The sequence below is a fragment of the Ciconia boyciana genome, chromosome 1 (genome assembly GCF_034638445.1).
Source record: "Ciconia boyciana chromosome 1, ASM3463844v1, whole genome shotgun sequence".
NCBI lineage: Eukaryota > Metazoa > Chordata > Aves > Ciconiiformes > Ciconiidae > Ciconia > Ciconia boyciana.
In genome coordinates, this window is record NC_132934.1 from 9,062,391 (window position 1) to 9,088,399 (window position 26,009).

The window sequence follows — 26,009 nt, forward strand, 5'->3', positions numbered from 1 at the left end:
TATCAACATATTCTAGATCCTGTAGAACCATTTCCAAAAAGTCATGTTTTCAGAAAATATAATCTAATAATAATCATAAAAATAAGATGCTTATAGGCAAGAATGTAATATACTAAGAAAGCAGGACTTTATGTTCTAGAGTAAAAAGAATAATTTTTGTGTACTGGTAGATGATTTTCCCAGAGATTATGTCAGGCCATGTCATAAGTGAGATGTCAAAAATTTCAGTTTTGAGTGTACACCTACAATCTTATAACAGGTATTTCTGGCAGGTCTTTTTCAGAGTTGTAACTAAGCTGTTTTGGATTCGTCCCTTGGGAGATGAGAGACAAGACTCTCTGGGTCTACCCATGCTGTTAGCTAAGAGGCTATCTGAATAACAATACAAACTTTGTCTCCTTTGAGCAGTATCTTTGAATCTTCTCTTCCCCTTGCACTTCATGAAATGAATTATCCTTATGCAAAGCAGTTATCCAAGATAAATTCTATAGAAGAAGTTATAAAGGAAAAGAAAGGATAATTGAAAGTGACTTAAAGTAAACCAGCGATGCTTTGTGCTCCAGCTTGCAACAGTTTGGCAATGAAGATGCAACAGCGGTGACATTTATGACAATGGGAGAAGCACTCAGGTACACAGAGTGCAGAAGACAGAAGCCTATGGAGCCACGGTGCAGGCAGCCTGCCTCTATCAGCTCACTGAAGAAATCCTATCAGAGGAGAGGATGCCTTTGTGTAAGTGGAGGACAAACTCCTTCAGCTTCAGATAAGAGAGGAAAGACTGTGTAGTTTTACGACTGTTTTAGTAGCAGATATAGGTAAGAACATAAAATAACATCATAGCTTTTATATAGTGAATTATGTAATTTTGTTTCCATCTTCCTACAGTGGAATCACCTTTTCCAACAATCACATAACTTGCCAGTATGTGCTTATGTGCTGTTAGAAGCAGGTGAGTTGCTTTCATTTGGAAATCTTTATTATTTTTGGTGTCAGTGATGTATAGCTCTTGGTAACATGAAATAATTCAGAAAGAAAGTTCTGAAGGGGGGGATTGATTTTCTTATTGGTCAAAACCATTATTTGAAGAGGTGGTATGAGAAATCTTTTTTGAAATGCTTCTGATTCCATACATTGGCTCAGTTGAGTGAAAGTACTCCAGGATTTTTTAACCAGGGATGAGTAGATGAAGAAAACAAAGCAGTTTTAATCCTAATTAGGCACAGGGAAACTTTTAAGAGACAGCTTAGGAAAAGATGAGCGTCATCTTAACTGGCTTGGAATCAGACTGAGTTTTGTTTGCCAGCAACATCTTTGGGCCAGGAAGGATATTTTGCATACAGAGTCTTGCATATGTTTGGCACAGAGCTGAGTGTATAGATGGTGTCTTATAGAAAATGTTATCTGCAACACTTCCTGGTAGGAATGATGACAGGTATGCCTACCTCTGAGAACATCCTTCATATCCAATAAAACACACACCTGCTCTTTCCTTGCAGAGTGTATTCTTTCAAAACAAGTTACAGATCAGAGGCACAGCTCACTTGCTAGGAGGCAATTCATTAATAACAAGGCTTGATGAAAGCTCTGCAGTTTTTCAGCTTGGCAGTTTGCAAAGCTGTGGGGTTTCATGTGGTTCAGAAAGAAATGTAAAAAGGACTATTGTGTGCACCAAAGGCACCTTCTTCAACAGCCTGTTGGCCCCAAAGACTTTCAGCCAACAGAATAAGGAGATGATGATTAAAAAGAAATGCAAATGTAGAGGGAACAGGCTGGAGTTTCGGAAAAGTTGAGTAAAACCTCTCTAGTCTCACTAGATGGTGCTGCAAAAACTCTGAACTTCTGATTTAAGACTGAAAAACAAGGCATTTGTTTATGTAATGGAAAAATATAGTTTTTTTTTAATGCCCTGTACTCCTTCCTGTTACATATCCTGGGCAATGCCTTATTAAAGCACTGTAAGGAAAAGCCTTAATAATAATATAAGAACAGGATATGGTGTGTTTGTCCAACGGCCTCATCTGCATGTGTGATGCCTTATCTTGAAAAGTATCACAAAGGACCCTGAGAATGCATATATCTTTTCATTTTCTTTTATTTTTAGCTAGATATGGTTTGTTGAGGTCAAAGTGACTTATTTCTGCTTGGCTGAACTTTCAGACCGAGTAATGGAGTCCTGATGCACCCACTCTTGTTTCTATCTCAGCATAATGCAGATGGTTTCACACCTGATTGCAGAAGGGACATTGAAATTTGGCAATTTAAAAGTTAGTATAGGGAATGCTCAGAGTGAAGTGTCAGTAAATTGTACTTCTCCACAATTAATAAATAATGAATGGACTGAAAATATCAGTTTTCACAGAGACAAGTAGTTACTTTTAACCTCTGCACCATTTCTGGATGTGTTTGGGTCATATTCAGTATTGCTTCTTCTCATTCAATAAATGAATGAGACTGATTAGTCTTCCACAAATGTAATTTTCCTATCTATGTCTACAGATTTTCCATTCAGCTCTATGGTTTCTCTCTCAGGTTAGAAACTCACTTGTAGGGAATTTTAGCACGTCATAGACCCCCACAGTGTTTGCAGGAGTCAGAGATGGAAATGTTTCCTCAGGCTTATTTGCAAAGATCTGTCACATAGGTATCTGCATATAAGTTAGTTATCCCAAGCTTCTGTCCTGCAAAAGAGAATGGGTATTTCTAGGGTTCACCTTAGAGTAGGTATCTAGGATGGCTCAGCTGAAGTGTACCTGTTTTTTTTTCTGCTGACCATAATGAGAGTGACTAGCTAACATACATCTACAATATATGTATCTGAAGTTAGGTGAGATGAATATCACCAATATTTGGAACAGAAAGGCTCACAGCTGAAGAGCCAGGTGATAGCAACTTGTACAAGCTCGCTGCAATGTGCCTGCGAAGGGGTGTCTCTTGCAGGCCGTCTGCACGGGCTGCTGTGACTGCTGCGGAGGCTATCAGAGAAAACAGTCCAGGAGAAAAGTAACGTGGACACTGGCAAAATAAACTAAGAATGCTCCAAAAGATTAGAGGGATTAATTCAGTTTGTCATTCTCCTTAGCCTGGCTGAACGCAGAACTCCCTAGCTACCTTTCCTGTGAAATGCTTGCCTCGAGCATAATGTTTTACATTTTCAGGTGTGTGTTGTCCTCTTTCCTGTGGGGCCCTTGGGCGTATGTGTGGTCTTTTGGACTCGGAGAATGAACTAGATGCTAAGGTACAACCCTTCATCAAGGAAATTATGAAATTACTCTTATTTTTAAAGGAAATTTAAGGAATAAGGAAGGGGATTTCTGATTCCTTAAAGGATTCGGAGTTTGAGACATGGAAGGCAGAAAGCATGTAAATGTTTTACAGTCATTCTATTTCTCCTTAAAAATACAAAACATATCCCCTGATATTAAGAAAATGTCTTGAATTTTTTTGGTTAAAGTTGCATTAGTCCAACTTTAAAATAAATCAAACATTCATGGAAAAGCATCCAAGGTGTTTTTATTTTTTTAATAAGTCTGCTAGGTTGATAATTGATATGAATGATTTGTGAGATTCGAACATAGCAATGCCTTTCGATTTGTACCACTCTTTTAATTTTAGATTATCCACTTTAGGAAATGGCTGGCAAATGGCCAAAATGCATGCAAGGTAATTTATACTAGCAATCAACTTGCAATTACAAAGGAAATTAAACCATGACTTTAAACTGCCTAACTCCTCCCTCAGGCCAACTAGTTATTTTGTAAACAAAAGCAAGGGGAACCCAATCCCATTATGAAGAATTATGGCCACTGTTAGGGTGACAACACAAAAACTCGGGAGCTAGAAGTATAAGTTCTGGGCTGAGAAAAAAATAAGTTCGCTGGTGAGCTATCTGAGAGTTGCTGAACATTAAAATCAATTTCAGAGCTTGAGATTTTGGGACTTTCTGCCAGTCCCAGGGCTATGAGTTCCCTGTGTCCGATTTGAACTTCTGTGTGAGGGACATTCTCATTTAACCTCCGTGCTGGGAACTGGTGCTGTGCCTTACCCCTCTCTCCTCAATACATCCTGGGTGCAGCTGAAAGAGGTTGAAGCTTTGAGGTTTTAATTTTGCTAAAATTCACTTTTGGACTAAGTGAGGGACTCAGTTATGTCACAGGGGGATGAATCTTTCTTTTTGGAGGCACCATTCCATGATGTGCTAATTCCACCCCCAGGTTGCATATAGTAGCTGATGGCTAAGGAAGTGTTGAATACCTAATAATATTTTTTTGTCCTTCTTTGTCAGCCTGAAGGAAATATGAATAGATTCAGTTATTAAGATATTAAAGGAAGTTGGTTAAAACATTCTTTCCTCTGTGGGGACTTGAGGATTAGAGAGGTGTTTCCAGACAGTGCTCTGAATAATTTAGTTAGATAGTTTGCCCTTAGAGATCAGAACCAAATGAACCATGAAATAGACCCTCTGGCTGTTATTTCCTAATTGACTTGATATGAAGACACTCCCAAATCAGGTGGGCTGACATAGATTTAATTACTTATAGAGGAATACTATTATTTAGTAGTAGTAGTAGTAATACTGTATCTGTGATGGTCTAAGATTAAAGAAATTTCAAGCCCATAAGAAAGGCAGTATTTTCTATTAGACTAGTCTGTAAATGGAAGAAGTGCACAAGCTTTCAGGCACAAGGTCACTTCATTAGGTCGTCAGAAAAATTGCTCAATAAATTTGAGCTTCAATTATTTTGAAGGAACAGCTCTGCTTGGAGTTCAGTATATCAGGTTTTTATTTCCTCCTGGAAACACAATTTCACTTTGCAAACAGCCTCATTACTATCCATTTGCAGAGTGATTGCTGAGAGCTTTTTGTTCGCTTCTTTAAAAGTATATAGTTTAGAAACACAAGGACTGATCAAGACACAAGACAAGATACAGCGAAGAGATGTTATGCCAAAAGCTTCTCTGTTTTTTCCAGGTATGTGAGCAGTCTAATAAATGTATTGCCTCTTCCTACAAATCTTATGACTCTATGCTATTATTTTTGTTAAGAAGCTACTGAAAACTCTCAGCAATCACCCTACAAATTGCTAATAATGAGGTAATTTGCAAAATGAAATTGTATTTCCAGTAAGAAAATAAAACTGTAAGTAGTGAATTCTACGGAGAGCATCTTTTTGAAATAACTGAAGCTCAAATTTATTGAACATTTTGTGGGAAAAAAAGGAGTTGTAGGATGCTCCAGAGCTGGAATAAAGAAACAATGCTACGGTGGAACACACATAGGAACCTTTATGCTCAGACATATTATGCGGCTCAGTTATAGTATTTGGTACATCTGACATAATGTTGGTGGAAGACAAAGAAGACGTGGAGTTCAGCTGGAAATGTAAATGTTTCACACATCTTATGGTGTAAGATTCTGGAATGGATCAGTTTTCTCTGTGAATATAATATATGCATGAAAAAAGTGGCCTATATTTCTTTAACCTAAACTTAATTAGAGTGTCTACATTGGGAGTGTAGTTTTACAGAGCTCCTATAGTCAATGGAGAGAAATAGACACCTCCAAAGGTGGGCTCTGGCTAAACTGAGTTGCCATCAGGAGGTGGGTAGGTTCCTCTGTCGATAGTTCTCCAGTTATTAGACTACAAAGTGTGTTGTGTCAAAGAAGATATGAAAGCTGGCTGGCTTGAATTTTGGCCACTGATGGAGAAATCGTCAAACTAATGCTTTCCGTAAGGCCCGCCGCACACATTAAATGTGACTCATCTCCCTTTGTAAACGTTCGAGTCTGGATTTTCTTTTTACTCATTTCCATATAATAATGCCATGGGTAGAAATGCACATCTACTGAAATGACAGGTTAAGTCAGTATTCCGTAGGGTATATCTCATATAATCTACTGTCAGCCAATCAAGTCAGCCAATCGAGAGGTGAAAGTAAGCTACTCACAACAATGAATTTCAGTAAAAAAGATAGTGAGATAAAGGATAAGAACTCCTGGCTTTTAAGGTTATTCATGCATATCACACACCAGCTGCAAAGGTAGCACATCACCTCTCCCAACGTCATCAGTGTTCACTGGCGTGCATTGTCCTACAACATGCAAGCTGCATGTCCTATTAATACTTGCAAATTCTTCTGCTCTCAGGAAGAAAAGATAAAGCTGAGAGCACAGAATCATTTTTGCTAATGTTTTGCTCCACTGAATCAGTTCAGCAACAGCAACGACAATCACCGGACCTCAGGGGAAAATGTAAAAAGAAAACATTGATTTATTTGCCTGTTTAATGGTGGAAGCAGAAACACATTGATAGGCTTAGACTGATAAAGTGTTTCAGAGATCTAGAAAGGACATTAACAGCACTGCCTCAAACCTTCATCTGACTTGAGGTATTTTCTTCTGTAAAGAGCCTTTAAAGATGGGCTTTTTATTCTTTCAGTTTCTGGACCATTAACTAGCCATTAGCTATTTATTCAAATAGATGTGCAAATGTAATAGAGGAAGTTTAACAAACTTTTTCAGTACATTTTTGTCAGTTCCCAATAGCAGCTTCATACAGTGTCTTATTTGCCACTGTCTGGTAGAGATCTGTCCTGGCACAGCAGGCCAATCTCTGCTACCAAGCTGGCATCAAATCTTGGAGCAGTGATCAGCTGCTCCATCCATCAGGGCAATAGATAAATACCGTGGAAAAACTCTACTTTCAGATAAACAATAGGTAAAAATTACTCATAGGGGCACATGATATATAGTTATTTACGTCAAAGGAATAGACTTGGAAGGGACTTCAAGAGCACAAACTTCTGCTGTTAGAGGCAACTGTCATTGCTGCTTAGACTAGAAGAGTCCAGCAAACCCATCCCATACACTTCTGCATATGATCAAGCATTTTCTAGTGTTTTGTAGCAAATTTAAGACCTACTGTAAAAGATAAAGAGCCACAGAGAAAGTGTTCCCACAGGAAAAGAGTGGGAGAATTCTGTAGCAGAAGCACAGGAAGATGCTTGAGGCTCCAGAGCTACACACAGTCAGCTACTGATCACTAAAGAAATTCAACCTTGGCAACAAGGGGGGATTGCTTTTAGGGCATAATCAATAGAAAGAAGAACACGTTGTCATGGTTTAACCTGGCAGGCAGCTAAACACCACACAGCCATTCGCTCACACCCCCTTCAGTGGGATGGGAGAGAATCAGGGGGGAAAAAAAAGTAAGATTCGTGGGTTGAGATAATGACAGTTTAATAGGGCAGAAAAGGAAGGGAAAATAATAATAATAAATAACAACAACAACAACAACAACAATAAAAAATATACAAAATAAGTGATGCACAATGCAATTGCTCACCACTCGCCAAACGATGCCCAGCTAGTTCCTGAGCAGCGGCCCCCCAGCCAGCTTTCCCCTAGTTTCTATACTGAGGATGATGTCATATGGTGTGGAATAGCCCTTTGGCCAGTTTGGGTCAGCTGTCCCAGCTGTGCCCCCTCCCACCTTCTTGTGCATCTCCAGCTTTCTCAGTTGGTAGAGCATGAGAAGCTGAAAAGTCCTTGACTTCGTGTAAGCACTAGGTAGCAAGAACTAAAACATCGGTGTGTTATCAACATTATTCTCATGCTAAATCCAAAACACAGCACTATGCCAGCTACTAGGAAGAAAATTAACTCTATCCCAGCTGAAACCAGGACACATGTATACAGCATATGCAAAGCATCCTGTGTATAGTGAAAAGATAAAAGAGATAATAAGAAGCTACAAGGACAGTAAAGACCTCTGCAAGAAAAGGAACAAATGGAAAACTGAGAGAAGAATCACTCTGGGACTGTCCCCTGGTTGTGGATACTGGAACTCATCAGTGCTGCTACCTAAACACCAGGAGGTTCTCCCTCCTGTTTGGTAGAAAAAGATCACTGCTTTTTGATTTGCTGTTCACTTTTTGACAATTCAAAATCAACAATCATACATCCAGCATTATCTTTTGCTGTAGAATTGGGTTAAGTAAATTTGAATTTTAAAGAACAGTAAGTGAGTGCTCTTGTGAGTGTGTGTGCGTGCACGTGTGTGCGTGCATGCCTGTGTGTGTTTTTTCTGATCCAAACTTCCCATAAGACAGTGTAGTTGATACTGAGTCACGGAGTCAAAGTGATGTCAGATGCAGCCATTACAAATCACAGTCCACCCTGAAAGTCCATACGCTCTCAGCTACAGAGTTGGCACATACATTCTATGTGAGGACTTTATTCAAGGCTGTGCTTTGCTCAGCTTTCTCACACTAATAGTTTCCCTGTTTCCACTGAGCATGGTGCAATTCCTTCCCTTGCTAAAACTACAGTGTTTTCTTAGCTGAGCCTTGTATTTCAGCCGCAGAGTTTGTAAATATTTCATACGTACAAAGGAATTGCTGCATTAGCTTATTCTGCTGTCCATCAAATTGTCTGGAATCTGTGTATAGCAGCAAATAGAAAAATGTACTGCATGAAACCCGTATTGAATTGACGAGTAATTGCACATGCACGTTTAGAAAGTGAGTATCTCTCAGCCTTCAGAAGTACTCTTGAATTTCTTCTGTAGGAAAAGTGCTAGATATATATGTGCCATTCGTCTAGAAGAGATGAGATGATTCATATATTGGCAAGTAGAAAGATGGGCTTGTAACAAGAAAAGCAAAACTGTAGGAGGTGAAAAGTGGATGCAAGACTGAGGGGGCACGGGCCTTCAGGCTGTGAGGTACATTAACCTCTGCTTTCTATTTACTGGGTGTTTGCAACCACCACTCACATCACCACTGCTTTTGGCTCTGTTCTTCCTATGCACTAAGGAGATAGTGAGTTTTGGTATGGAGACCCTACAAGCAAACTTAATGATCTCGGTAATTATTTTATGATTTATATGCATTAAATTTAAGGACTTATATTTGGAGATATTGTCATTTCTGGCTTAGTGCTGAATGCCTTTGCATCCCAATAGTGAGCAGGTGAGTTGATGTTGATTTACTGCTCCATGGCTGGAGCAAGAGGTGAGAAAGCAAATCAAAGGATTGCTCCTGTGCCTGAGCCATGCTACAACTAAGATTTTGTGGACAATTTTGTTAGAAGTTTCTCTGCTTCTGATACTCCTGTGCATGAATATATGTGTTGTTCTCCCTGCCTTGAAGAATTTTAGTATTCTTTGTATTCACTTGTTATATCCTCAGACAGAATACACTTTCATGGCAGGAAGAAGGAAACAAAAGGAAATGACTCACCCAGATAACACCAATGAAATATCTTTTTACATTCTATTCTGTATCTGCTAACAAAATAGCCATAAATATTGCAGTGATGCCAAAGCAGATGTTCTCTGAGATGCTTTTAGAGGTGTTTAGAAACGTGGATCTAATAGATGAGGAAATGAAAGAAAGTCGCCCTTTAACACATCTGTCTGCTGGGCCCATCCAGTTTGCAGTTGACGGGGATTGCGTAGAAGGTCAGTTTGTGAAGAGTACTCATATGTAAAAGGAGTTTCTGCTCCATGAAAGTGCAGACCTGATTGCTTTTCGAATTCTCTTTTAGAAGGTAGGTGTGATCTACTGGCCTGAGCAATTTTTTTATTAAAAATACTCACTAACACTTGCATGAATAAGAAAGGTAAATCTGTGGTAGGAAATCCTTTCAGTCATTCCTCTGCAACTTTTGCCCTAAGTACTTTTGATTCATGAGACCATTTACACAAAGGGAAAGGCTGTGAAGATTTGGGAAAAATGTGTATTAGTGCAAAAATTTACACAAGGAATGTTTTGAGGTTGGGTTGAGTTCCTTTCTGCCTTGTAGATAGAGAAACATGACTATCACTGAGCTGCTTTTTTCTGCACTGGGAGTCAGAAATGGGCAAGACAAGCTTGAAGGGAATAGTTCAGGCTTCACAGAAAGCTAAAATAGATTCACATGCTCATCTGGGCTGCAGTTGAACAAGTACAAGTACAACTGTCAGCTTGTGACAGGTTTTGCCTGGAAATATGCTACGGGGAAGTAATGTAGGATTCAGACCAAGATCCATGTCTAGATTGCAGCAGCAGGCTGGGCTGAATGTTAGTGTCACGTTAATGCAGCTATACTGGTTTGGTACCAGTTCCCATTTAGTCAGTGTTAGCCTGGGAATATCTTTGCACTGTGCTCTACTGGATGAAGCAAACGTGTCTTCCAGGAATGTAGTGATATTAAGGTTATTTCAGGAGAAAGATACTTTTCTACAGATGATGCTTTCAATCCTGCCTTTCTAGTATAATTATTAGCTGCCAACAAAAATAGAGGTTTGGTAAAAGTAACATAACATTTAGTTACCTTTGGGATTAGTCATCGGGGTTTGTGACTCTGTAGTTTTCTTCATTACCTTTTGAAAAGACCAATTTTCTCGGGGACTCATTGGAAGTCCAGGACACACCTGGATTACTCAAAAGAGTAATTTATTTTCCCAATGTGTCACATTGTCCCAACGTGTCCCTGTGCAATCTCCTCCTCATGTCCTTGTCCTCATCCTCATTAACACTGCTCTGGTCATGTTCTGAGCACAGCCTCTGTCTTCTTCAGCCCCTAAAATAGTACCTCAGCATGCAAGTGAGACTAACTGAGTTTAGTTCTGGAAGTGCTAAAGTGCTCTTCCATAGCAGGTAATAGAGAAGAATCTGGTGCTCCCATTGGCTTTTCAGAGCCAAATTAGATGCTAAAATGTAATGGGTAGGAATCCTGAACCAAACTCTTTTCTCACATGATATTTTGTCCTTCCAGGTCACAAGGAGAAAGAAGGAGACCTGACATCTTTTCCCGTATGTGTGGATGTCTCTCATAGGTAAATCTGCATGAAGAATAAGAATATAATCCCATGGTATGTCCTGAGTTGTCCCCCTGTTGTAAAGACCAGTGGGATTGGAAAAGTGAGTGTGCATGGTTGGGGGATGGAAAGGCTGTACGACTCTTCCACTCCACTGTGCAGACCCTCGGTGTTTGGGATTCACATGACATTTGCCAGCGAAACAAAAGGTGAAATAATAACTATTATAAAACAAGCAGCAGGCAAATGTAGAAGTCTGTGATTTAAAGAAATTAGGTTACTGAGCCTTCTGTCCCTCAAATATGTGATCTGAAAGAAAATCATTGCTCAGTTTTTCAGTCATGTGTTTCTCCATAAACACAGGGTGTCTAATCTCATCCTCATTTACACACCTGCATGGGCATTGCGCAATCTAGAGATTTATAAGATGCCTAAAGGCTACATTGTTAATATGACAAAAGCAGCTGACTATAAGTTACATACAAGACACAGACTATATAACTTTATGTTCAGTTTTTCATAGCTCAGCTGAAGTGGTGGGTTGTATAAATATTCAAGTAGAGGAAACTAAGATGGAGACATATTTGCTATTTTAGGGATGTCAAAGTGCCTTCACCTAAATATGCTGCTATAACAAGTTTGGGTCCATTGCTGGCCTGTGGTTTCTGCAGACTTTCCAGGAATGGCACCCAGCTGAGTGAAGGCCAAAGGCAGTGTACTTCCAGACTCTTCCTGAGGACTATGACAAAAGGTTGTTGCTTCTCTGTGTCCTGCTAATGCTGTATTTCCCATCTTTTTGTCTACGGGAGTTCAGCACCCAGGTCAGGCAGAAGAGTGGTGGCAGCAGGCAGTGGTGGCAGTGGTGGCAGAAGGCAGAAGTACCTTGCTCCTGGGTTAGATGGGAAGCAATGGTCCAGCACACCTTGGCCTCTGCTGCTGGAGCTTATCTCAAGAGGTAAGAACACAATTCAACCTCTGCTCTTGCTCACTTAGGCTAATTACTGTTAATTAGTACCAAATGAAAGCATGAAAAGGCAGCATTTTATGATGGTCTCTGGCTAGATAACAGACACCATCAACCAGTAGGTCACTGACCTTCCATCATGGCAAGAGAAGTTTTAATGAAAATTTTATTTGGAAGCTGTGCCCTAGAGATGACAATGTCTGTGTCCTGCTGCCAGCCCAAGTATCCAGTTTACATGATGCAGTGTGTGACACACAATGCATCCAGAGTGCAGACTGGATTATTCGCCATTGTGATACCTCAAACCTACACTAGAGGATGAAAAGGTTCCATAGTATTTTAATTTCAGCCAGTTTACACCTATAAAGCCCTGAGCAACTTGGTCTGATCACACAGCTGACCCTGCTTTCAGCAGGAGGTTGGACTAGAGACCTCCTAAGGGGCCTTCCAAGTTGATTTATTCTTTAACTTTATGATTCTATATATTATGAATCTATATTATACACAATTAAATATGTATATATGAAAATATGCATGTATATAAACAAAATACATAAATATATGAATATATACACGTATTAAAAGCTTCAGGAAGGGCTAAGCAGAGATTTCTGCCCAGGAACCTCTTGGAGGGGTAAATTTGCCCAAAGGAAAGGAACTTCAGATCCCCATCAGCAGCTAGGTCTTCAAAGAGGCAGCTGGAGGAAGGAGAAAGTAGAGGGGGTCATCAGGAAAACCAGGCTGTCAAAATCTTGCTACAGCTTTGTGCATGTATATACCAATATAACTCTAATTTAGAGGGAAATATGGGAAAATACTGTGCAGGTTCAACTGTTCCTCTGCTCTGAAATAGCAAGTCTCATGTGTGCTTTCAGAGACTGTCCCTTAGCTGCTTTCAGGGTTTTAAATGCTATGACACATTTGTGGTCCCAGGAAAAAGGCAGTAATTTTTCCTATAAATCCTAGACATCTTTTTCACGTATATTTTTAATGAATATCTTGGGGAATTCACTCTGTATTTTCCTTGGTTTTATTGGCCAGAAATCTATAATGAATTACGCTTTTAAAACTTTTATGATTAACAAGGTATTAGATGCCTTCTGCCCATGAAAGTTTTACCTTCAGCTGAAAGTGGTGTTCTGGTTTATTTTACAAATAAGCATCACAAGGAAGGCCAGCAGGACCTTACAGCTGACTCTTTGAGTGCTGGAGTGAAGGGGATCTGACCTGATGAGTTGGAGCTCATTGGGTGAGATGATGGAGTAGCAGGGCCATCTGCTGCAGAGCCTGGGATATGAGCTCTAGCTTTAGCCTGCACATCTACTGACAGGTACTCCCTGCTGTAAATTTATACCTGGCCTTTGATGTTTCTGCATCCATAATCTGCTTGTGATAGCAGACACATAATTTGTTGGTCCATGCTCCATGCAAACCTGGCAGGACATTGAGCTTCGAAGCGGACTTTTGACAGGAAATATTTATTACTAAATCCCAGAGCAGGGACGATGCAATGCTGCTGTGCTCAGAAGTGAGGTGACATCTGCCTGTTGCAGACCATGACATTTAAGCTCTTTCCTACTTGGGTGGAACAGTTACGATGGAAATGGTCCGTGAAAGTACATTCCCACCACAGAAGTCACCAGTGTTCAAGAGTAAATGAGAAGGCGAGTTTGTGTTTTCGCTTCGTATTATTTGAGTATTGACTGGGGAAGAGTGGGAAGGAAGAAAAGAAAGAAAATAAACCACACAGAAACTTAGGACCAGGCAGGAATAAAAGTTTTGTCATAAAGTCCAGTGGATGAAAGGGGACAAATGAGACCTGACTTACAACATTTTTCTCATTTTGAGTAGTCATTCTGGTTAGCCACAGGAGAGGATTTTGCCCAATATAAGCTATGTTTTATGATATAGACTTTGCTGTAGAAGAGCTGGATTTCTGAACATAATAGAGGGAGGGACATGACAGTGACTCATGGAGGGACATGACCTGTGGAGGAAGAAAGGGGTAGGAAAAGACACTGAGTACTATAAACATAGGTGATGCCTAAAATTTTTAATGATCTGTTTTCCAGAACTACTTTAGCCAAATTCCTCCTACCATTTTCTGTGGAGATTCATGAAGCTGCAGAAGACAGGTGGACATGCATACACCCCTAAATCCCTCTGCCCATATGCTCCTATGCCAGACTCACGGCAGAGTTAGTCCTGCAATACCATGAGCCCTGCTAACTGTGCAGTGGGAAAAGCTGGAGCCTAGTCCCACGCCCCTGGGTGACAAGGCTGTCATCCTGCACAGCCAGCTCAGCTACCCTGGGCCAGATGGAGCTAGTACTGGTCCTTGAATGTCATTGCTGCCCTTCCTCACCCCTGGCCAACCTGGAGCCCAGCACCCCAGAGGAGCAGCTACACCAGGTAGCAACATGTGGGGCACAGCTGTGCAGGTCCCTGCCACTTTATCCCAAAAGATTGACACCCCTTTCACACTGCCCGTGCTATCATTCACTGTCCTGGCACATGTCAAATGTTGTGAGGCAATAGCAGCTGTGGACAATGATAACACTGCTTTTCTGTGTCATCCTGGTTGCTTAAAGGAGCTAAAACAGTGAGCAGAGCTGGTTGCTGCACTGGCCCCTCTGTCCCTCAGAATATCCATATATTCTGGATATATGAAGCTCTGCCTTGTGTTCAGCTCATCCCCAAATCACAGCTCTCCTGAGAGTCTCCTGCACACGCTGCCCTCCACCAAGCAGTGGCTGGGTGCCGGCGAGAAGTTGAGTTTACTCTGTGCTCTCTCCCATGGAGCCCTTTGCTTTTGTTCAGCACTTCTTTGTTGTTCCAGTAATACAAGCTAACAGCCTCTTGAACCAACACCTCTTTATCAGCAGAAAAGCATCATGATTCAGAACATCAAGTGCTGCACTTGTGCCCTCAGGAGGGAATGCAGAGCATGGGAAGATCAAGAAGGTGAACCAGCCTATATCTCTTTGAAAGGCCAAACAAGCTCTGAGATGGAGTGAAGCTGTTTATCTAGGGGTTGGGCTTTGTGTTCTCAGATCCTGCTGCTGGAAGTGGGAATCAGGCATAGGTGTCTCTTTTCTCCCTTACTGAAAACATTCCGGATATCACGACGTTTGTCATATACATGTTACTGACTTGCAAGAAAATTATGTGCTTGGTGTATCTCACAGGCAATAAGGAATGAAATCTCACCCTGCCTTCGTGCCCCACTGCAGTTCTATGGAGTTATTTCAATTTAATGAAAAAGGAGAAATAAGTAGGACCCCAGAGATATTAATGAAATACCTGTCACACAGCATGTCAGTAGCAGTGGCAGCATGAGAGTGCACAAATCCTGACCAGTCCTCTACTCCAACCCTGCTGTTGGCTGGTCCCTGAGTATTTCCCTACAGATCCCATTATTGCTGTGCCTGAGAGTCTCACTTCAGGCTTTCAGCTAAATGACAAGTGAAAATCTCAGTTGCTCTATGCTCCATCTGTAGTCATAGCAAGAGATGTAGGGGTAAATCATATCTCACGTGGGCTACCTCATGTGGGCTGAACCTCAGTCTATAAGTGCTGATCCCCTCCATTAACTGTAATCAGAGACTAACCAAAACTAATTCAAGTGCATAGGGTAAATGTCTAAAATTGCACAGTCCCACACCAGCCATATAAATGCACCCTACCATTTAGTCACACTGGTGTGTTTGAAATACACCATCACCTGCTCCTGGAAGCTGGGACAATACATTCAGAGCTATTTGTTGGGTTTTTTTCATGGCAAGCTGCAGGTTTATGCATGCAGCGCTCATCTATCTGTACCTCTGTCTTTCAGCAGAGGAGGCATTGCTTAAATAGCACACATGTATGTGTGCAAACATGGTTATTGCTGTTGTTCTGTTTCTTGCCTGATTCCTTTTGGTGGGTGTGGATCACTACCTAGGCTAAAGAAGTAAGAAAATTCCCAATTTGACTTGGTTGCAGTGTACCCGATGGGCTGGTAGCTTCCATGCCATCCTCTCTCTGCACTGGAGATATGTTCACAGATTTGGAGCTGGAAATATGAGAGCATCACTGATCAAATGTACCATGCTGCAGGGTCCTGAAATTGTATTAACAACACACCCAGAGACTTTCTTCAACCAGAAAAGAGCAAAGGTGGATTCTTGGCCCCATGGAAGTCAATGACGAGACTTCTGTGTATTAAAATTTTACACCTTTCTGAAAGGAAGAAAGCATGGAAGATTTGCTGATTCTCTTACTACATAAAAATCACTCGTCTGCTTTCAAAAATCACTGACATTAAAACGTGGATTCACATTATAATGGAAGAACTGATAACAAAGAAACAGGAGATGAGCAAATCATGCTGTAAGCTAGGAACAGTATATATGGAACAAAGCCATTGGATAAGAACTCAACAGGATTTTTAATGTTTCAAATTGGAAATGAAAATTAACTGAAACTAAGGCTCTTCAGAGTTTCAAAGATTTCCATATTGATTTTAAAACAAATTAATTTGATTCCAAAAAGAGCCTTCTGTTTTCAAAATTGCAAAATGACAGGTTTTGAATTTTCTTTTTTCAGCTTGAACAGCTTCAACTTCCAATTCATAAAAAGTATAAAAGATATTTCAATCAAAACAAAAATGAATTTTTCTGGCTGTACCTAAATGAAAATTTTCCTGGAGTTTTGGTCAAAGAAAATAGTGGTTATTTTGACTTTATGTCTCCATGCTGAGTGGAAAAATGCTTAGGTGCTTAATAAAATCTCTGCACGATAGAAGAATGATTATGAATCATGTACTGGAACTAAGATTGCCTAGTGACAGACTAAAGCTGGACTCTATTAAAAGTGTATGCATTTAAGCCCATAAAAATACCTGGAGTGTCAGAAAAAGTTTCAAAATAATTGAAGTTTAAATTCCTGAACTCCCTACTCATTTGGGTAGGCTGTTGCTGACCTGAAGAGTCTCCCTGGCAGAGGCAGAAGCACATTGCATACCACTGCCATCCCTTGTCATCAGTCTGCCAGGACCCAGCTTCTGGGAAGTGCTGTGCTCCTAAAGCCTTTAGATTTCAACAATTTCAAGACATTCAGGTATCTCTAAGGATAAGCAAACGAGAAAATAGTTTCTGTGTATTAAGTATGGTGTGGAGGGGGAGGAGAAATGATGGTTCTTATTTTCCATAGGTTTAAAGCCTAAAAGGTTGATTCATTCTGTCTTGTGCTGTTGTCTGTAACACATGAAATTAATAAATCTAATGCAATTACAGCATGACATATGATATATATACATTGCCTATGCATCTGTGTATGTCAAGGTATGTGACTATCCTTACTGATGCAGCAGTCTTTAGGAGGAGACCAAATGGCGTGACGCACACAAGCACTGCGTTGCTCAGGCCAGGCATGTTGCTTCAGCTGCATTGCATGCAACACTCAGATGAAGGTTTTGAAGCATCTCAACTTCCAGCTGCTCTCACCGAATAATTATTTTTTCTTTATGACTGAATCTATATTACCAGAGCATGCCCAGGCCCCTGAGTCCTCCTGAATCACCTCCTGGGGGATGACTTAAGATGTAGGACATGACCAATCCCATCTGCCTCACCTTGATTTCCATCATAAAGAAATCCAGGGATGTGGGCTGCAGGAAGCCCTGATGTGCTCTGAACAAGTCACCTAGCAGGATGCTGGGAGACCAGGGGTCCTAAGGAGCTCTGCAGCATGTGCTGGGAGGTATGTCTACATGTACCCAAGAAAGTGGGGTACTTGGCCACACCAGCCAAACCCCACTGGGTGTGAGAGAAGCTCTAGGGATGTAGTCGGTATTGTCTAGAGACGGTCTGAATCAAACGCTCAGAAGACCTCTGAAGGAGGGAAAAGTTCAAGCTCTAATCGGACAGTTTCACATAGTTTCCAGTGTTATTAATGTTGTACCATTATTGAGGGTCTCTTGGGACTGAGCATGTTGTATCATACACGTATTTATCTTTCAATTCCTCTTGGAGCTAGTTCTCATACGAAGCACAGCATGATGTTTCCTTACTATCAACTCAGTCAGCTGAGAATATCAGTTTAATAATACATAGAAATGCAAGCTCAACCTAGATGCTTTAGAAAAAAATTAGACATGTAATGACAAAAAGACGTGATATCCTCTCTACACTTTACTTGTTTCCACTGTAGATTTACTTAGCCTTGCTATCGTGTAATATCAATAACAAACCTAAGCTCAGCCATATGTGATGGCAAAAACAGAGATGTCATGTGCTGCCCAGCCAGTCCCCACGAAGTTTGCTTATATCATTGCCAGATCATCCACTCTGTCTCCACAAGCCTCCTGCACATATTTAATCTAGGTTTTTATACTTTGTCATCAAGCCTAAAGATCTGTAACATAGGTAATGGCACTATCCCACATATTTAAATATTTTATACTGATCTGGTTCTATGGCAGGAATTATTGCTTTACTATTGCAAGGACATTAGCCATTGACCAGGGTCCAGCTATTGTGTAAATTCATAAAAAATGAGGAAGAGAAGGCCAAGTCTTGGCATAGGCATAGTAGGCAATTGCCTAGTGTAGCAGGTGGTGAAATGACCATTGGCCTCCAGACATGCGCAGCTGAAGCCAAGCTGGCTGTGAATGGAATGGAAGTCGGTGTGTGGAAGTAGGTAACATTTCCAAGACCTGCTGTTGCCACCTCCACCACTTCCTTCTGCTGGAAACAGGAGGAGCATCAAGCTTGGTTTTTTTAGGGTTCTCACCATGCTCTCTGTCCCTCTTCTTTCTGCCTTCCTGTGACAGGAGTGGCCTTGCCGGGGTACCACTCTCGTCTGAAGTTTGATAATAGGTGCTACTGGAAATTCACCTGGCTGTTACTGTGACTAATGAACATTTCATTAATTACAGTGACATTCTGTATGTACCAAAAGAGAAGTTATTACCTGTAAAGTTTACTTTCAGAAGATAATCTTTGTACAGCTTCCTGCCATCCAGATGCTTCATGGCATCACAGAGTTTGGTGGTGTTTGGACACAGAGTCCGCTGCATTTTATGCAAGGCGTGGGCCATTGCATACACGGCATTCACAACAAACATGATCTTGGATTCTTGCTCGTAGTTGGAACTGTTGATGGTGAAGTGCTTGTCACAAGCCTTTTTATGTGGTTTTCGGTTCTGGAGATTACACTGGAATTTTTGCTCCCAGAAGTCCTTGAACCAGGGGTTGCGTCTGTTATTGTAAGGGCTGAGGCTCTGGAAATACCTGTCAAACTCTTTAACTGGATGGGAAGCAAGTTCCAAGGTTATCGCCCCAGAGGCTATGTGCTCATTGCCCTTGACAATACTCTCTTGTGCTCCCCATCCGTCGCTGGCAATCCAGGTAAAGGAAACGTTGAAGCGGTTGGCAGCTGCAATGAGCTCCCGAGAGTCATCACCTCGCATGAAGAGCACCACCACTCTGGCGTTGGGTTTCTGGAGCAGCTCTCTGATCACACCGTCGTAGGACTTCCTGATGTTGGACCGGCCCACTTTCTCAGAGGTGGCGATGCAGATGTTGCGGAGGCGAGCTTCCTGCTCAAAGGCTTCGATCCCTGTCTCCCCGTAGTCTCCTTCTGAAGCAACTGTTGACACATAAGTCCAGTTGAAGTACCGTAAGATTTCAGCCATGGCTTTCGCTTGGTAGAAGTCAGGGGGCACTGTCCGCGCGAAATAGTCGTAGCGGGATTTGTCGCTCAGCTTTGCACTGGTGGAGGCATAGCTTATCTGGGGGATCTGGAAGAGTCTGAGCAAATTTGCCACCTAGAGAGAAGGGGGAGAACATGGATTTTTAAAGGGTGGTATTTATAAAACTGAACAGAAAAATCTAGGGAAAGGCATAAACAATGTTTTTTAATAAGAGGTGTTCTGACAATCACAGATTAAGGGTGTTGATAGCGGACGTTGATAACATACTCTGGTGAGAGCAGTGCACTATGCATATGCAGGATAGCTGTTCTGCTGCCCAGTTAATTCCCAGGGTCCTACTGGGACTGTAATGGACCTTTTATTTCTGGCAAACTGTGCCTCTTTAAACCAACAGAGAATTTGACACAAATGGACAATATACTTCAGTCTCAGCCTGTGCTCCTTGTTAAGGTCTGGGGATTTGCATGCCTTTGCTGTTCATAGTGTGATTCATCTTTTCCAAGACTCATTGTATTTGATAACCAAATGTACTAATAAGACATAAATTTCTCTTTTATGCAAATATCACAGATATACCTGTACAGGCCTTTCACAGAACTTTCTTACTCCACTTATTCAAGCTCTGAGCCCCCCCCCTACTTTTTACTCTTTTAAACTCTTTTTTGAGCTCTTCAGACTGCAGTCCTTCTGAGATGGCATATTTATTGCATGTTACTACTCCTCAAGTTGACTCCTTGTGTTGACCTACAGCTTTTCACAAATAATAACAAATTTTAATAATCTTTCATTGCCCTTCTTGTGTGATTTATGTTGTCCAAAGTCCTTTTTTTGTGGTTTTATTTCATATGTTGCTATGTCCCTTGCTTAAATATTCCCAAATCTACTCTCTTACTCTCATAGAAGTGTAGCTCCTGATAATATCTGGAAAGAAATGAATAAAGCATTTTTTTCCTGTGATTGCTTCTTAAATGACAAAGGGAAGACTTTGGAGTTCTGCTTTTGGTGCATGGAAGTTGTGTCCAGTAAATTAAGTTTAAAGCCAATCTTGGAGTACAGCCTGACAAAACCAACTGAAAAGCAATAGTGTACTTGAGGTTCCTAAGGGAAACTTATTTAAAATTGCCCAATCAACTAATTTTTCACATTTTCCCCAAATGTTTCTCTGACCACAGACTGTCTGTGAGAATTCAAAGGCAAAGGACTGTTTTAAAAAAAGTGTTGTGGAACAAGGCAAATTTTAGACGCTCAGACGTCAGTAGCAAAATAGACAGTCTGGTAAAAAAAACCCCAAAAAGTATTTTACTTCTTTTTGGCAACCCATATCTCTTGGGATTTATAGATTTAGATTCTGTCTTTTCTTTAATGCAGACACTGGACCAATGTCTTGCTGTGGTTCATCTCCCACTGTAAACTGGTGTAATCTCTTGTCTGGGCCAGACTCTGCTGCCTAAGCGTACATGCACAGTGCCTTTCACAGCTCTCTGAGCTATCTGAAACAAGGAACTTAAGGAGACCCTTGTCCTCCTGCCCTTCTGCGGCACCAGGGAAGAGGAGGTGGGATGCCCTGGCATCTCAGGTCTCTAGGTGCCTGTATCTGGGGAGCTGAAGCATGTCTTCATAAAATAAACCCCTCACAGTGGTTATTTTTGTTTAAACCAAAATAAAGCCTCTCCTACACTGCTTGCAAGGAGCATCCTGACAGGGAGCTTTGGCTAATGCCCTGAGGTTTTGCCTATGGGTATAGGCACATGGCTGGAAAGTGCTGTGGCTGAACAAGTTACTGTCCCTCAGGAAACAGCTGATGCGTCCTTAACCACCCTGCTAGGTGGTAACATGCATTAAACTGCCTTATACTGGAATTGTGGGATTTAATTTACATTGTGGTGATTTAAACGAACAGCTTTAAAGCAATGGGGTGGGCCGAGAGGCTTGTTTTGTCACTGAGGTGCAATGGATGCTCTGAGCACTGTTAAGCCTCTGTGGCTTTGTAACTTTTGATTACATGTCCACATATCCACATGGTTTGGTTCACATGTCCTCACTCAAAAAGAGCACTTTGATTTGGTAATAAGAATGTCCTCGGTGTAGCTATTCTGGAGCATTTCTTGCAGAACTGTGTGGGCTGGAATTGCTATTCTTGTCTCAGTTTATTCTAGCAGGAATTATTTTATTTGAGCTAAACCATAATAAGGATATGCACACATATCATTCTGCATTTTTCCCCCCAAAATGGCTAAAAAAGAAGTCCATTTTCTAGCTAAAGCAGTGCTATTCAGCATGTAGTCAAGCCTTCAGCTCACAGAAAGATATGCCTAAGAAATATAGCAGCTTTTCTATTGGTTTTTTATTATTATTTTAGTCTAAGCAGCAAAAGTATCCATATGTAGGGAAACAGAACTATTTTACAAGAACTATTACTATTTTACAGAACTATTACTATTTTACAGAACTATTTTACACCCCCATTTTACAAGGTGGCCCTGAGCCTTGGGGGTCACTATCCTTTTAGGGTCCCTGCACACTGCCTGCAGTTCTGCTTCCTGTGGTGTGGGGAGAAGAAAGCTTTGCTGTGGCAACGCTGTTTGCTGTAATGCTCTTCACTGCAATGCTGTCCAGATGGTAGGTTTTTCATAGACCAAAACAAAAAAAAAGTTAGAAAGTCTGCATAATCATAAAGGATAGTGACCCAGTCATCCCCGGGAGCTGCCACTGATCATGGAGCTCAGTGAAGTTGTATCTGTTATTAATTCAGATCAGAACACTCTTCTGGAAATTCTGAAATTGGGGATTTTCTGGAATATTGTAACATCTTGATTTTAGGAACTAATTTTTCAAAAGAGCTCAGGTCTCAGGCACTTAGCTAATGCAGCCAGTTTCAGAACGGTCCCTTTTTCCAGCCATTTCCATGCTGATCTGAACATCTGATTCTGAAAATCAGATCCTGATTAAACGAGCAACAAGATAAGGGCACAGGTAACAGGTTCTGGAGAGGAGCTGATATCTAAGGCTATGTCTATTCTGCAGTGTATCAGTGTAGTAGAGGACGGTGCAATGTGAATCAGAGTTATGTGCACTGAGATTGAACCACCTGCGGCATACCTACACTGTAGCTCCATGCTGCCTTGGGATGTGTGCTACAGCTTCAAAATTGCAGCGTAGAACCAGCTTTTGCTAAGTGAAATAATCTGTTTTGGCAAGGCTCCAGGCAGCAATTTAATCAAGCTGTGGTGCATGCAATTAGAGCCTGAAATCCATATGTTGGCACTTAAGTAGCGGTAGTAGCCTGTTTTTTTGCTGTCAAAACCAGTGGGTTTTGCAGATGCTTAGCACCTTTGAAAATAAAGCTGGATGTTCTGTATCCGCAACCTAAAAAAACTGCTTTGCACAGCTTGCTGTGAACAAAGCGTGTCAATATAGTCAGCTTCCAGTGTGATGGGAAACCTTTATCTGCCCCCTCGCTGCTGGGTTTATTAGTGTAGCCACTGTCCTGTGCTAAAGTGTCCACTTCCCAAGCAAACCTGGCTCTCACCCAGCTGCTAGGACAGTGAGTGATTCATAAGGAGCTGCCCAACGTGAGCATGGCAGAAAGTCCAGTGTCAGCCATGTGCCTCCATAGGGACAGACTGCACCAGCAAATCCTGCAAATGGAGTGGTCAGGGCAGTGCCAGAGGAGACTGATGTCCCTCTCACGACGTTGGAGCCACATCTGTCACTTCTACTTCTCTGCGCATCAGGGACAATACAAATACTGGTGGGAAATTGCCGATCTAGTTTATAACACTGAAAATGGCTTCATAATAATCACCTGCAAGGAGCTGTGAATTAGGTACAGCTATCAAACACGTGAATCTGGTTTCTGAGTATCTAGATATACGGAAGAAATTATTTACAATGAGGGTGGTGAAACACTGGCACCGGTTGCCCAGAGGGGTGGTAGATGCCCCGTCTCTGGAAACATTCAAGATCAGGTTGGACAGGGCTCTGAGCAACCTGATCTAGTTGAAGATGTCCCTGCTCATGGCAGGGGGGTTGGACTAGATGAGCTTTAATGGTCCCTTCCAACCCAAACCATTCTATGATTCTATGATTCTATGATTCTATATTTCTGGCCCTTCAAGAGTCCTGCTGATAGATGTGGTCAGGTAGGTAACACCTATATGTCTCAGAAATCCGTATATGGATTTATTGAATCCCATCAAGCATTTTGCTTATCCTCTGCAGGACTTTTTTTTTGCTGGCAGTAGGATTTATTCCGAAGGTTTTGGTTCAAATTTCCCTTCTCCTTAACAGCCCAGAGGCTATTATATGGGTTGTTTGAATGTGTACAGGGTTGAGGAGCACAGGAAACACTCTGGAAAAAAGAAAAATCTCAAAAGTGTTAGAACAGATAGGGTTTCTTCAACACAATACACAAGTGCATATCACACATTCGTTGGACAGAGGAGGCCCCGTGTTAGATGACAGTGCTCTCTGCACTTCTAAAATTTTACCATGCGAGAATCTCATGGCACTTAACACGGCTTAATGAATCTAATTTCACAGAGCTCCTTTGAGACAGTCAAGAGCTCCTGTGGCTGTTTTGAACAGACAGTAAATTAGGCTGCTGAGCAGAATGGGATTGAGGTAAAACAGGTTTGTCTCTATTGAGAAACTGGAGAAATCCCTGTCTCTCTGAAGTGCGATCTGTCCTAATGAAAATTCGGCTGCTGCTTTTGGTCACTTGAAAAAGAGTTTCCACTCATGAGGATAAGTTGCTTGTCCAGATTCCCACAGTGAGACCATGGCAAAGCCATGTCCCAAGGATTTTCTATTGTCTAGATCATTACTATAGCACAGGAGCTGAGCTTTTACTTTGAAGAAATGTGTGCTGCTCCCAGTGTATGCTGTATCTATTTTCTAAATGATGGTAAGCTACTGTGTGGGCTTTTTGTTATTATTTGGGCAGCTGCAGGTCAAGCTGCAGCTAAAGCATTTGCTCCAATTAATTATATTTTTTTATTTGCTTATTTTATTTCTTCTTTTTTCTTAAATCTAAAAATATTTTAACCAAATTTGGGCAGAAAGTGTCATTTTAGAAAGGCAGAAGAGAAACATTGTTTCTGAATCGGCTGGAGTGTGACAAGTGGAGGACATAAAGGCACCAGGGGAGGTTTAGACTGGATATTAGGAAATTTTACTTCACTGAAAGTGTTGTCCAGCATTGGAACAGGCTGCCCAGGGAAGTGGTGGAGTCGCCATCCCTGGAGGTATTTAAAAGACGTTTGGATGAGGTGCTTGGGGACATGGTGTAGTGGTGGTCTTGGTAGTGTTAGGTTTACGGCTGGACTTGATGATCTTAAAGGTCTTTTCCAACCTATACGATTCTGTGATCCTTGATAAAGAATAAATGACGTACCTGTCTCTAGTCAACTGTCTACACTGGCCTGTACACCCTCCCCATGATCCCAGCTCCTGGATCGTACATTTTATGTTGAGTTAGAACCTCCTTTCTTTCAATTTATAACCATTTTCTTCCATCCTCTTGTCATGCACCTCAGTAAAGACACTTGCTTTGTCTTCCTGAGAGCCAACCCGTACATAGTGAAAAGCTGATATTAGGTTCCCACCAAACCTTCTCTTCTCCAGGCTAAACACACCCAGTTCCTTCTCTCTCTTCTTGCAGGGTGTGTTCTCCAGACTCTCCTCCCTGCAATCATTTCTGTATTTATTAAATCTTTCTTTTATTGGGGGACCCAAAGCTGGACATAGTATTCCAGATGTGGTCCAATGAGAATAGCATAAGCAAAAATAAATAGAATAAATGGAAATAATAATTTCCATCTACCTACTGGCTATGTTTCTGTAGGTACTGCCCAGCATGCTGGGAGCCTACACTGCTGCCAGATTGCATTGTTGGCAATGAATATGAACAATACTGAAGAGATAAACTCTACTATAACTTTCCGTGTCCTCTTGGGATTCAGTAGGCTCAAAGGTATGGCTCTCACCTTGGGGACAGTGTGACCCAGTGTGACTCAGCTTGGGCACTTCTGACATACTCACGTGGTTTGGGAGTATTTGGGAGGGGGAGATCTCACTGGTGCAAATGCAGCTGCTCAGCTCGAACGCAACAAAAAACTTCACTCCAAACTCTGATTTGTTGTCAAAGAGAAATTAGGAGCTTAAACTCCTTACTGGTTCCAGACTTGAAATACATCTATTAGCCTGAAATGTCCTCCCTCCATAGCCCATTTTAAAACTGTGGGTGTTATGCCTGGAATATAATAAGCACTATGGAAGACAGTCTCTACACAGGGGCTATGTCACCACCTGCAACAGAAAATACCCATTTGGATTCAGCTGGATTTCAAGCTCTGACTCCAGCAATGCATCGGCAATGCTGACATCCCAGTCCTTTTAATTGTTAAAGGTCAGTTGCAAGGAACTAAGCCGGAAGCAGTGAAGTTATTTAGGAATCCCAGCCTCGCTTGTACTCCTGTGTAATCTTCTGACACATTGCAGGACTGAAGCAGTGGTTCCCATCAGCTTTCTCTCTCTTTGGTATTAA

General features: G+C 41.4%; 1 protein-coding gene across 2 annotated transcripts in view; it reads right to left on the reverse strand.

Moving 5' to 3' along the window:
• The window catches only part of GRM3 (glutamate metabotropic receptor 3), a 49,263-nt gene that overhangs the window by 16,411 nt on the left and 6,843 nt on the right, over nt 1-26,009 (reverse strand). For both annotated transcript variants that reach the window (XM_072866297.1, XM_072866372.1), the window contains exon 2: nt 18,721-19,576. In XM_072866297.1, the coding sequence (XP_072722398.1) occupies nt 18,721-19,576 (856 nt within the window). The remainder of the gene's footprint in view (nt 1-18,720; nt 19,577-26,009) is intronic.